At 39.5% G+C, this 13,884-nt stretch overlaps 1 protein-coding gene across 1 annotated transcript in view; it reads left to right on the top strand.

The window, feature by feature from the left end:
• itfg1 (integrin alpha FG-GAP repeat containing 1) overlaps positions 1 to 13,884 on the top strand; it is a 128,487-nt gene that overhangs the window by 44,601 nt on the left and 70,002 nt on the right. The window contains exon 10 of the mRNA XM_010731938.3: positions 10,975 to 11,126. Within this exon, the coding sequence (XP_010730240.3) occupies positions 10,975 to 11,126 (152 nt within the window). The remainder of the gene's footprint in view (positions 1 to 10,974; positions 11,127 to 13,884) is intronic.

Here is a 13,884-nt window from a genome sequence, read left to right as displayed (position 1 = left end):
CCAAGTGGCCCCATTGCAAATCCTGAGCGCTTGTTCGTCAGTACAATGGCTGTCTATTTCAGGAATGCATTAGACACGTGGCTCACTGCAGGGGGGCTCTTGCTTAGAAAGACACCGGGGCTGATCCAATGGGTGTCAGTTTGTTTGCAGAGCCATGCGAGATAGAAGTAATAGATATGTAAACACACATTCACTTCCATTCGATTAAAAGCCAATATTTGCACACGAACATGTCTATTCACTGTTGCTCTTACACTTACATGAATACACATACCACGACCACGACCACCACCACCTACGTACCATCTTGAGTCTTTTCATTTGCATCCTACCATTTGGCAAGAGGATGCACTCTTTTTTTCCCTTCCTCTGCCACCAGAGAACTATCTTCCTCTTTTTTTTTCTCAGTCTAAAATAGAAATATTACAGGCTTATCTGCATGTCCGCCCCCACACACATGTGCACTCAAAAGACACACACACACACACACACAAAGATACACAGATGTACACTCCCTGCGGACATGCCTTCTTTTGTTTGCCTGTCAGCAGCAAAAAAAAAAATGATTGAAGAAAGAAGTAAAAGGAGGAGTGTTGATGGAAGGGGAGGCAAAGGGAGGAGGACTTATCTGCACTGATGGATGAAGTGAACACATGTTGTGTTCGGTGTCTCTACGTGTTTGAGAGACAGTCATCACTGTCAAAGAGAGAGACAGGCGGAGAGGGAAGGGTGGGCGGAGTGAAAAGGAAACCAGGCTCTCTCTAAGCTTCTGTGTTTTCATTGAACGGTGATGCTAATATACACTCATAATGATGAACCCTTTTCACACACATGTAGTGCGTATGTTTATACATCGAAGTATCGATCTCTTCCAACAGTTATTTAACAGGGTTGGTAGGTGTGTAGCTCCATTCCAGTGGAGCAGCCAGTCAGCAGATGTCTCCCCTAGAGGTATCTGCCAACACAGAAATGGAGGGAGTGATGGAGAAAACAGTAGGGGGAAGGAAGGCTGAAAGACAACTTGAAAGAAAAGAGAACTTGAAAGGAGGGTAATGGAAAAATGGTGGAGGAGGATGGAAAATTGGAGGAAGGAAGGTGTACGGTCAAATAAACCTTTTCTTCTGTTCCTTCATTGCCACTTTGAGAGGGAATGTTCCATCAGAATGAATGAGAGAAAAAAGGAAAAAAAGGAATGGAGGGTGAGAAAGACAAGTGATATGTTTACAGGCACAGGCATGATGAGGTGCCTTCGGGTGTGCATGGAAGTCCCGCTGAGTAGAAACTAGTGTGTGTCTAAAGATCATCTCCAGACAATAATTCAGTACTTCCTTCCTGTGGTCTCGGCCTCAGCTCTGTCTCTACAGACCCTCTGCAGCAGCTCCAGGCCTTTATAGTTCACCATATTGGAGGAAACCGCAGGGGGCTTCCAGCAGTCGCTCTCCTTCATTCTCTGTCCCTGCAGACACAAACTGATCACGCTTAATGTACCTTGGACCTCTCTTTTTTTTGTCCTCCGTGTTCTATAACACATTTGGACATTACTGCAGAGAATAATGTGATTGTGTCTGTGCTTGATTCACCTGTCAAGTAAATTGTAGCAATCTGTTTTCATTAGCTGGACGAAAAGACCTTCTGAACTTCAGAGATAACTTTAACGAGAACAAGCACAGACCCCTCAGAGTGAGTGTATGTTAGACCACGGCTCATTTGACCAGTTTGAGTACAGCAAATATTTTATACAGTAGTAGTGTTGAGCAATATGGATCAATAACATTTAAATCAATCAACAAAATGGCTTCATATGTGAACTTCTCTAATCAGAACTTTGATTTACACTGGCATTACAAACATTTAATTGCTGAAGGTTTTAATGACTTTCTACACATTATATAACTAAAGTACAGAAACAGAGTCAAAATAATCAGGTTGCTGATGAATAGTTGATTAATGATTAATGCAAAGAGGAAGGAGAATTACTTTATTCTCTTGAAGGAATTTTATTTTTTTCCTTAGTTTGGCTTGCTTTGTCTTTCCTGGTCCCAGATTGCTTCACTATCACTCAAACAATGAAGTGCATGATCAACTTATCTGCTCTCATTCTCTCTCACACAAAGTCGCATTGGGGTTTTTAATTGATGAGTTCACAAATTCACCATTAAAAATGTATGTTTTATGTGAGGAAGAAGAAGAAGCTGTTCTCTTGCCTATACAAACATTATAGAACAGTTTCACTCCAGTGTTACACTTCACTTAGTAAACCAGTTTATGTGCTGGTCATACTGTTACTAAATACAGTAAATGATGGTTTGCGGTACCAAATCGTCTTGGCTTCATTCCTTGTGTGCTTAAAACTAAATACTGTAAATGATCAAGTAAATTAATTAAAAGTGCTAAAATCACTTATATATTCATATTAATGCCTATCTGTCTCATCAAAGAACATACTCTGCATGTCGAAGTGTCCTTGAGCAAGATACTGAACGCCAAATTGGTCCCCGAAGGCTGTGCCATCAGTGTGTGAGTGAGTATGAATGGTTAGCTCCTAAAACTGCAGTTGGCATCTTGCATGGGAGCCAATGCCATCAGTATGAATGTGTGATATCATCAGATATGTAGTGTAAAAGCACCTTGAGTAGTCGGAAGGCTAGAAAGGCGCTATATAAGTACACTCCATGTAGCATTTAGTCCATTTACATACTCAAAATAGTTTAGAATACTTCCTTAATATAGTAAAATGCGTATATATAGTGATACTGTGAATAAAAGCAGGACTAGTTAAGTCTGCTTGCACTCCGTCTGTTTTGTAGTGAAAGAACTGCAGTGGGACGTAGGCACTGAGTGCAGGCTGACACAGCATTCTCTCACACTGTTCACTGAGTATCAATGAGTGAGTGACCCCGAATGGCAACTATTTGGCCACAGGCCACATTCAGTGGCTCTGTTGCAGACAGAAACAAGAAGTGATTTGCTTTGGGGATTTTGTTAGTATCCTTTCGTGTTACCATGTTGAGTATATTTTGTCCTCATTATCAGCATTCTGCGAGGCTGCATACAGTTTACAGTATTTTTCTTTTGTATTTTATTATGTCATTGAAACTGTCCTCCTTTATAAAGCAAATATAAAACTGGAAGCATTGAGTTAATCAATTCTGTAGGCGATTCTTAATTGTGTGCATGCAAAACGCATACCGCCCCCACAAAGACCAAGCCAGCTGCCTACTGTTGCTCCTCAGACAGTGTTAGGGCAGCCAGTGTGAGCCAGACAGCCTCCTCCCAGTCCTCCCAGTCAGCTGGTCAGTCAGTGGTCAAAGAGGTGACACTGGCAGCAGCAGGTAGCAGCCTCTCCACCCTGCTCAGCTGACACAAAGACATATGGTGTCACTCCATCTTCTGGCTCTGACTGCCTTTTTTTCCAGGGACATACCATGACCTCATTTACACCTGGTAATAAAAAACAATCTGTAACTGGGTATTTAGAGTAAGGACATGTCAGCGCAAGGAGAATTGGTGTGTAGGCACACTTTATAATGAAAATGATTAAATCAGCTCAGAAGATCAGAAATATTGTCATGTCTTGTGTCACGGCACCACAGATAGAAAAGTCATTGTGTTAAGTTGTGACTTGATGGTGAGATGATGTACTGTCGTAATTTTGTGCTTTAACACACAATTGATGTGAAATACACATTCTTTCTGTCAGAGAGCTAAATGGGAAGATCGATACCATGATTGTGCCTGAACACTAAATAAGTCTGTATTCACACTAAATCTTCAAAACCGAATCGCCACAGGGTTTGCAGCAGGTTTAGTGGGGAGGTACTAGGGGGATGCATTTGTTATGAACAAAACCTGTATGAAATTTAGAGAACAACATTGTATTTCTCTGCTGCAGGCCACTGTATTTTTTTATTGTTTTTTCAGCAGTCGTTGACCTCCTCCACTTCATCTAACATGCAGTACCACTGTTGAAATGAATGGGAAAACCAATTTTGGCTGCATCACCGAATATGAAACAGGCATTAATTTTAAAATATGTATAAGTAATGTTTTCTTTTACTTGTTTATCGCAAATAAATACCCAGAAATCTGTTTAAAAGGCCTTTCTTGAGATTCATCACACATAAATTTTCTTTGGTGTCAACGTAATCCACTGATAATTGTCTCTACAACCATGGGTACAATGAAGATAGGATCTGCCAACAGCTAATTCGGCATATTTAATGGTGCCAGTTTGGCAAAATATAAACAATTATGTAGGGCACTGTTGTCAGGTAGCCAGCAAGGGATTAGCTTAGCTTACCATAAAAACTGGAACCATGCAACCATCCTCATTCTCACAAAAAAATATCATGATTTAAACAATAAACATGATCCAAATGGAAAATGACAACACACATCTTTTATGAATTAAATTTTTTTAGCCATGAAACCTTGAAGTCAGGCATGATTTGCATTTGTGCCTGCTTCTTCCACATCCGTGTCGAGCAGCTGCATTATCTCTTACTTCTTAAGTTTGGAATTTGGAAAATACTAGAAAAAAATGCTGTGCCTGTGAATCATATTTTAGGGTAGAATATTTCACACATTGCACCACAAATCATAACATACATGTAGATATATAATGAAACGATCATGACGGCTTGACTTCTCTGCTGCATTAGTAATGTGCTCTTCTCACCCACTCCTCTGCTGTTCAGTACCCTGCTGTCTTTCAGTGCCAACTCTAATATGATGAGCATTACAGTCATTATATCACGGGGATCATAAAAGCCATTGCTTCATTACACGCCTGTTTTTTTTTTTTTTTTAGTTTTTTTTTCCGACATTTTATTGCCTTGGATAGCCTTGTTGTCTGTCGATGTTACAGCACTTCCCCACCCCGTACACCCCACCACCACCTCCCATCTCCACCGCAGGCCGCCCACATTTTAATTTCTTGGCCTAATGAAGCGGGAGCTCTCTCCGCCAAGTTGAATCAATGGGAGTCTGCAAGCATGCCGGCACATTTTCACTTTAGTCATCAGCAAAGCCATGAGAGCGATTTTATGTCGGCCGGGTTCTGTGTTTGTGTCCCTTGTATTTATTTATTTTTTTTTGTGTGTGTGTGTTCCATGTATTGTGTGTGCGTACATGCAGAAAGCCACAATAAGCTTTCTGAACACAGTCTGTGTTTTCCCGCTGTTTGATAAAAAGCTATTTGTATGCGGGATCCTTCTCACTACCATTAAAGGTATCAGATTACCTCGCAAGCGCAAATCTCATCATCGTCTTCATCTCCATTAACTAGGTCATTTGGAGCTCTGCTCTAACATACATACACACACACACACACACACACACACACACACACACACACACTCGCACTCAATTTGGTCTTAATATGTTGACATTTGAACCAGCCAATGTCAGTATTGAGTTATTTAGACTTAGGAGCTCTCTGTTTAAACAGGCGAACGTTGGGCCACAGATTAATCTGAGACACACACTTGACATTATTCAAATTCTTTGCTATATTTAGTGATTAAATGTCAAAACCTCCACAGCCACGAGGGAGGAGAAACCGCTTCATGATTTATTTAAGGAGCTTCTCTGTCAGGTTATTCATTGTATCTTCTCAGATAAAAATGATTTAAATTAGATTAGAAACCTTTAATATCCTCACTGAGGGCCATATGATTTCCACCCACATTCCCCACACAGTGCTGCTGAGCAATAAAAACAAACACAGGGCAAGCAGTGTCTCATCTTCTTGGGGGAAAAAGCCATATTGGAAACGTAAATGGCAATCGGAAAAAAATACTTTTGCTGTTTAGCTTTTTGATGTTGTCTGCTAATTTAACACAGATGCTGTCTTGCATCATGTGCTTTGGTCTTGCCATATGTTCACAGCAGAGGATCATCACATATCAATGTCATTAGATAATATTTGAGAGACACAATCAAGTTTATTGCCAGGAAACAACATAATGTATAAATTACAGTGAGACAGCTGTGATAATGCATCCCTTATGTTGGATTTGAGTTTAATTAATTATGAACATGACAGGTTGAATCTTGAACTCTTGTTTGATAATAATTATTTTTGATTGAATGCTTCCACATAGGTGTGCAGTACTGTATGTGGACGTGTTTGTTTTCCTCAACCTCCTCTCCTAAGCTGAACATTTCTTATAGATTAATATGTCATCTCCGGTTTAATCAGCAGCTATCATGTCGCCACAACGCCTGCAGACGCATGACAGACATTCTGCATGTGTGCTTGTGTGTCAGCATTTTTGCAGTGTTGACTAGATGCTGTTTGTATTCTCTGTGCAATTCCTCTCTCCTCCTCTAATCAGTGTTAGAAAAGAAGTAACAGACAGTACACTGATTGCCTCAGGGCCAACAGCAGCACAGTGGTCCGCTGATAAGGCTGGCGGCCAGCAAAGGCCTCACTCGGTCCTGAGAGAGAAAGTCATGGTAATGCTGAGCACAGACCAAAGGACTCCAGAGTAAAAGATAACTCGCCAGTGAATTAATTTGCCTCGTGGGCTAAAGAGCAGAAAAGATTGAAGATGTAGCTACTATTTGAAAACATGGCCACCTGCTGTCAGAATAAATTCCCATGTCATGGGAACAAAAATGTAGTTAAAGATCCAGTGTGTAAGATTGTGGACCTCATTTCAGAACAAGGCAGACATATAATAATATATGTTTCATACATGTATAATCACAATCTCAGTTCTGTTACTTAAAACTTGAGGGCGAGGATGATGTGAGGAGATTTTGATGCAGCAATTTCACCACTAGATGCTAAACTAAATCCAACACACTGGACCTTTTAATACAGATTAGATCGGCATCTTTTCCTATTTCAAACCAGCAACTCATGAATGGCAACTGTAATCTAATGTATAGCTTCTTGTCTTCAGTAGATATTAGTCTTTGGATTAAAGCCAAATGTCATTTGGATAAAACAGTAGTGTATTATCCAAATAGCTCTCAGTTGTTTTAGATCAAGAACCATGGTAATGTACACAGTCATCCAAACTACTCATTTATTTTCACTCCCTTCTTTTCTCTCATATCCTCTTGTCACACCCACTGTGTTTGTCTCTCATTAGTTACTTTTGGAGTCAATCGGTCTCTTCAGATGGACTTCTCCCTCTGTGAATGAGTCCAAATGGGCATGTTTGTGTGTGGGACAGTGTATCATGATGTGCATCCATGTCCATGTCTAGCATTGTGGTTACTGGCCACAAATGGGCTGGCAGCAGCCTCTCCGGTCTCGCTCTCTCGCTCTTCATCTCTCTTTGCCAGCCTCCGCATGGTGGTCATTTCCAGCACTCCCATCCACTCAGGATGGCAGCAATCATAGTCAAGCTTTACACCCATATGGCAAGCAGTCAGCCTCTTAAACTGCATTGCAACATCACTCAACAGTCATTTAATGAGAGCTTGATTCAGCAGTGTTGCATTAAAGGTCTGAGCTCGTTCATATTCTCTTAGAAATATTTAAACTGGATCTTGGTTTATCCTCTCCTGCTTTCATCATACCATTTGTATGTCAAGAAGCATAATAACCATCGTCCTCAGCTCACGTCTTCCTGCATAGAGTTATCCAAGGATCTAAACTATGTAATAGTTTCTAGCTGTGAGGTTACAGTGCTAGCCACTGCACCACTGTGCTGCCTTTATTTCAATTTATCTTATTGACATTACATTGCACTCGATGCTGAAGCTGAATGAAATATGTTAAAATCCCACGCCTGTTAATGTCCCAAAATGTCTTGTGGTTTACATACTGTGCTCATTCATAGACATTATTACTATAGATTAGGAGTAAAGAAATCAGACTGCAATTTGCTACCCCCTATGGCATTTCTCTGCCACATCATTAACGGGACCTATAACCATCACACCTGCCACCCCTGCAGACAAGCCTCATCAGTGACATCACAGCTTGTGTGATACAGTAAATTAAGACAAATTGGTAATAGATCTGGTCTTTCTCAGATATGCTGGTCATATTAAAGGGTATTAGTGGTAGTTCTGGAGAGAGTTCTGTCTCTATTTAACATGTGTGAATAGTTTAAACCTCCAGCATCTGGCCCTATGGCCTTTCGGGATCCACGGACACACACACAGACACACACAGAAGAGTGTAAACTGGTTATTTGGCTACGTTTTTGGTCTAAAAGTATTTTTTCTTCAAATCTACAAAACCAGTTGAACTCTAATTTTTAACATTTTTCAAATTGAGTCATAGCTCTGATCAATACTGGGGTTTTTCAGGGAAAAAATTATATTGATATTTAGGAGTTTAAAGCATGTGCTGACTATCTATCTATCTATCTATCTATCTATCTATCTATCTATCTATCTATCTATCTATCTATCTATCTATCTATCTATCTATCTATCTATCTATATAAAATATTTACAGATAACATAAAGATCAGTCTTGATATGGATTCAACGTTGGCCAAGCTGTCCACACATGAGGCACATTTCTCCTCTCTACTTCACTTCTGCCTGCCTGCCTGCCTGCCTGCGTGCGTGCGTGCGTGCGTGCGTGCGTGTGTGTGTGTGTGTGTGTGATTTTGATATTTCATCATGTGGGGGATAAAAACCCGGGGAACCGAAACTGAAACGAAGAGTGGGGAGAGGGACAAAAAAAGCAAAAGGGTTGGCAAGCGTAGGATGCATATTTCATCATTCATCAAAATCAGATCATTGCAAGACAATCACGGGGTTCCACATGGTGGTGCATGCTGTGTGAGCAGCCTAAAGGCCTTTTCATACACAATGAGATTTGTGCCACTTGGTTCAGCTCATTCCGTGGCCAAAGTTCAACTTGTTTGAGTTCAAGTTTGAGGTATAAGTATAAACTTTTGTTTGTAAGTGTTTGTTGGAAGGCAACAAGATTTTTTTAGGTTTTTGGAAACATTGAGCTTTACTGTTCAAGAGTACACAAAATGAATTATTTCATGAAAGACAAACGTCTGTAGATATCACAGCTGGTCTATATCTGCAGCGAGAAGTTGCTAGAACATCATGGGGAGAAGGATTTGCACCATAGTGTTTTGTAGCCAAATCTTTAGACCTAAAATGATATTGCCTATTTTTGTTTTCACAAACAGTGTTTTTGTTGTTTTAGTTTGCAGTTTATTGTGCTGTGTGATGTTTCTGTTATTTTGTCCACACCGTTTATATGTGAAGTTAGCCAAATAATAAAAACAGCTGTCTGTTTAACAGCCCCAAAGACTACTTCTTCCAAAGTGATCATAAAGTTGAATCAACATCTCTAAAACTAAGACATCAACAAAAACTAAACATTTACAACCCTCTCCTCTGAAATTAAGGATTTATTGCAGGGATGATGTGTTAGGTTTTGGCTAGATGTACCTAATAAACTGGCAGCTAAGTGCATATTTCACGTAGCAAGGCCAAGACAGTATTTAGACTGTATTGGAGTAATAACGGCTAATTATTTGGTTCGTATGGTGCACCAGTCAGAATAATTAATGTAGTGAACTGAACATCCTGTACTGAATGGTGATACATGCTACCTATGAATTGCCATGAATTATGTCCAGGTGAGGATTAGGGATGATAATGCTCTCCCTCTTTCTCTTTCTCTTATATTATATGTAATTCACAGGAGCCCACTGTCAAACATCTCATTGTACAGACACTAATGAAAGTAGAGAGACCAGCATGCCTGTCACTGGTTAGAACTCTATTAAAAATGAATTCAATGGGAATGTATGGGCAGTTACAATAAACCTTTCTTCTGCAAAATGTAATAGCTCGTTTTCTTTCAGTTGCATTCACCAGCATTTGTTGGAAGAAAGATGTTATGATATAAATGGAGATTCAAGGTTTAAACCAGTGCTAGTGTGCTGGAGGAATGATGCAGCTGCTAAGTGAAACTGCACTCGGAGGTGATAATGGTCTCTCTGGCGTGCTGTTTGTCTTTATGCATTTTTCTATGTGAACCTCTTTAGACTGTTTCTTTACGAATACATCAGTAATCAGTAGTGTTACACCAAGGCCCCCTTATGGGGCCTATTACCTCGACATTTGAATTGTCAAGATGAGGGAAACATGCCTCATTTGGGTTTGGTTAAAGGAGTAGCAGGGCTGCTTCAGTACTTGTGTCTGATGTGTAAAGAGAATAGCATTAAAAGCAAGACTGTGGGCTATGAGCACATACACAGTGCCAGATTCTAACACCAGCTCTCAGACTCAGCTTGTTTATTAGCAAAAATGACAATTAATAATGTCGTTTAAATTTATTACTGGTATAAGGCAATTTCAGACTGGTCTCTTATTATATTTTGTTTAGTCCACATTAGTTCAGTTGTATTTTGGTCATTTATTTCTCTTTGTATTCTGTTTTTGCTTTAAGACAATATCCCTACACCGATGACAGGAGTTGCTAAATTGAGTATATCTCATTGATTGAGCAAATGATGGGTTCATTTTTTACACCTCAAGTAAACGCTTTTCTGAAAGTAATTGTGAAAAGTATTGCTAGAGTCTCCATTTGCACTCAGAGTACTGCAGATTAATTCACAAATGAGAGATTGCAAGTAGGTTTTTAGTTTAATTGAATTTCAATCATATTATTGTTTGACTTTAGTGTTAAACGTTTCATGTCGTTTCGGTACATTTCTTAAATGCTTCAAAAGTGCTGCTAAACTAGCCAGTCCAGTGCTTTCTTTTATTAGCATGGCACTGCTTGAAGGGACATGTAAAAATTGTTATTTTTGTGATTTGACACCCCCATTTTCGTAAATCAAGAGTCAAGTATCAAGTACAACGACATAGTACATATTACTTTCTAAAACAGAAGTAACAACAATATTTTGAAATTGAGATATTAAAAATGACCACAGTTTACACTTATGTCCTCTCTTTTCATTATTGTGTCCTGCGATATGTTCATTCTAATTGTATTATTTATTTATTTGTTGGATGTTGTTGCAGTGGGTATCAGTGCTGTCGGATTTCCAGAGGAAGGAAACACTTTGGAGCTTTGTGCCAGGGAATCCCAGCCAACCCCTGGCCCTGCACCTAGGGGACTACAACCTGGATGGCTTCCCCGATGCCCTGGTCGTCCTCCGCAACACCAGTGGGAGGTAGGAGAAAAAATACACACACTCTCACCTACACTCCACTTAATAATTCTTTGTCTCAGGAGTTTTTAAATGGGGACATGTGTGTTGTAGAGGTGTTCTGAAGAGAATCTAGTTGTGTAAGGGTAAGAAATGTATATGATGTTCTCATCATTTCATATTCGCGCAAGTTGTCGTCCTCTAGGACTTTATTTATGATAATGTATAGTAAATTAAAGAGATATTGCTGGAAATTAAATTAATCCTTACTTGGCAGAGAATATCTTGGACTCCTGACAAGTAGGTCCCTATAGCCCACTCCAACTAATCCTCTCTTACTATGCCTCACTTCATGAGCCATCAGGTAGAGGCACACAGTTTCGATGTGTCCACGTCCAGGGGCTGCATATGCAACACACAGTTACTCTCCATGCAAATCCTCTCAATTCTCACGAACACTCGCTTCTTGTGTTATCGCCATTAAAATGTAAAAAAAAATAAACATTCCACATTTTGATGAGATTATGCTAACTATAGTATTCCAGTGGAACATGTCGTGATATTGACTAAAACCTAATAACACAAGATGCATACTTAAATGGCTTATGTAAATCAGTTTTGTTTTCAAAACTATAAATGTTTTTTCCCCCAATGATGCCACATGGAGGATGAATTTACTCATTAAATTACTGTGAAATTACTGTACTTGCAATGACATGTTTCCGTGCCGTGGAACAAAAAGCCTCTGTCACAAACAGTAGCCCCACTGATGTGTATGTTTTTGACTTTTACAGTTTTTTTTTTTTTTTACAGACAGATTTTTACAAATTAAAGGCAGTTCAGTCTGATAGACTAGTAATCACACAAAGTAGAACAGGGATAATGAAATATAATTAATTTTAAGAATACAACTAATATTGACACATATTGGCATATCTCAAGATTGTAACCTCTCACCCTCATATTCACATAATAGCAATATATTCACAGTACTTTTCTAAAAGTGGATTAATTAAATCTTCTTATTTATAAATTATAGGATATCAGGCCAAGCATAAATTAGGCATAAATGAATTTGATTGCTGACATTTTAATATTCATTACACAGAGCAAAGCTGTCCTTGGCTGTAGGATGTAGAGTTTTAAAATGATTTAAACGGAGTAGGAGTATATGACATTGTACTATAATGAAGAAGTGATTACCATCCAGTGTACCATCCAGAGCACAGGCTAAGAGAGAAGACAGCTAAGGTGAATGTGTTCTTCAGCTAACGGACATGGCGACTGATAAGCCAGCCCTTTTTAGAAGTCACTACAGCATGTATTGGAGCACCATGGACACCAGGATGTGGATGTGTGTTTGTTGAAGGACCTATGTGGATTATCTGGCCTCAGAGATGAAGATAAGATAGTTGAAGGGGTCAGGGTTGTGATTGTCTATGCATACTGATTGTTTTGTGTGTGTGTGTGTGTGTGTGTGTGTGTGTGTGTGTGTGTGTGTGTGTTTGTTTCTGTGTTGGAGTGTTTTTGTCAGAAATTGTAAGATGTTGGGTAACAGCTTCAAAAAAGTCTGTCTATCTCCATCTCTCTCTCTATCTCGCACACATACATTTGAACCCTACTTCTCTATATAATCATCAGTAAGTCCTGTCAGGCTTAACTCTTTGCAGTCACCCTCATCTAGAAATGACTTCTGTCTCACCAGCTCTAATCACACAAGCTATAGCTTCTCTCTTTTTCCTCCGTTTCTTTCTCATTTTGAGTCTCAGCATTTTAATCCCATCTGACCGCAGCAGTAACATCATCATCAGCATATGGAGGAGAGAGATGGAAAGAGGTCAGGATGGTAAGCAAGAAGAGAATGCTTTAAAGATTAGAGAAGTCTGTAGATGTCCTCTGGTTTGAATCCCTGAACCTGCAAAATAAAGACCTAATAACTACCACTGACATGCCCCAGAATAAGCCGGGTAAACCCCAAACACTGTCAATGGTTTAGGTTCTTGGATAAGTCAATGGATGAAGTCATAGTAATTCTAATCTGCATTACTTCTTTCTAGTAAAGCCACAAGGTTTTAGGGATCATCTTTGATTGATGGCATGTGCTTGTTTTTGTGTTTGTTCAGGCATTTTATCAAATGCATCCTCTGCTTTGGATTCAACAGCACTGTAGTCCGTTCTGCATCAGGTCTTGCTTTGTCTTTTATTTCCTTCTAATCAAATGCTGCTTAGCAAATATTTGTACAGCCCAAAGCTCATCTATTTTAAGTCCCACTCCCTCTCCAATCCCTCTTGCTTTTTTTCTTTCCTCTCCATCTATTCTCCTTCTTTCTTCCAAGTGGTTATTTATAACTGCTTTTCAGATAAAAGTCCTGCCAGTCTGCTGTACTCTTCTTCCCGATGAAATAAATGCATGTCCAAGTGTTCAAAATAGGGAGACTGAAATAGTGAAGGGTGTGAGATGAGAGTAATCGTTTGGAATGAATAGAGCAATGAGCTGATGGAGGCAACAGAAGGCATAAAGAGAGAGAGTTAGGAGGTAATTTATGAATGCATGAGGTAATTTTGTGGCACACCTCAAGTTTCCATAGCTTTGACAAACCGGTGATTTGGTTAGATTACCTCAGAAGGAAATAAAAAATGTCTTACTAACACTGATTTTACAATCTATGAGACTTTGCAGCTATTATTAGACCATGTGGATTCTGTTAACATCTGAAGATGTGACAATATAATTGCATCAACTATCCATGCAATTTCCTCCACTTGGGTCTGCAGCTAGAGA

Source organism: Larimichthys crocea, chromosome VIII, assembly GCF_000972845.2.
Source record: "Larimichthys crocea isolate SSNF chromosome VIII, L_crocea_2.0, whole genome shotgun sequence".
In the NCBI taxonomy this organism is placed as follows: Eukaryota; Metazoa; Chordata; class Actinopteri; family Sciaenidae; genus Larimichthys; species Larimichthys crocea.
This window is presented reverse-complemented; position numbering and strand designations above follow the sequence as displayed.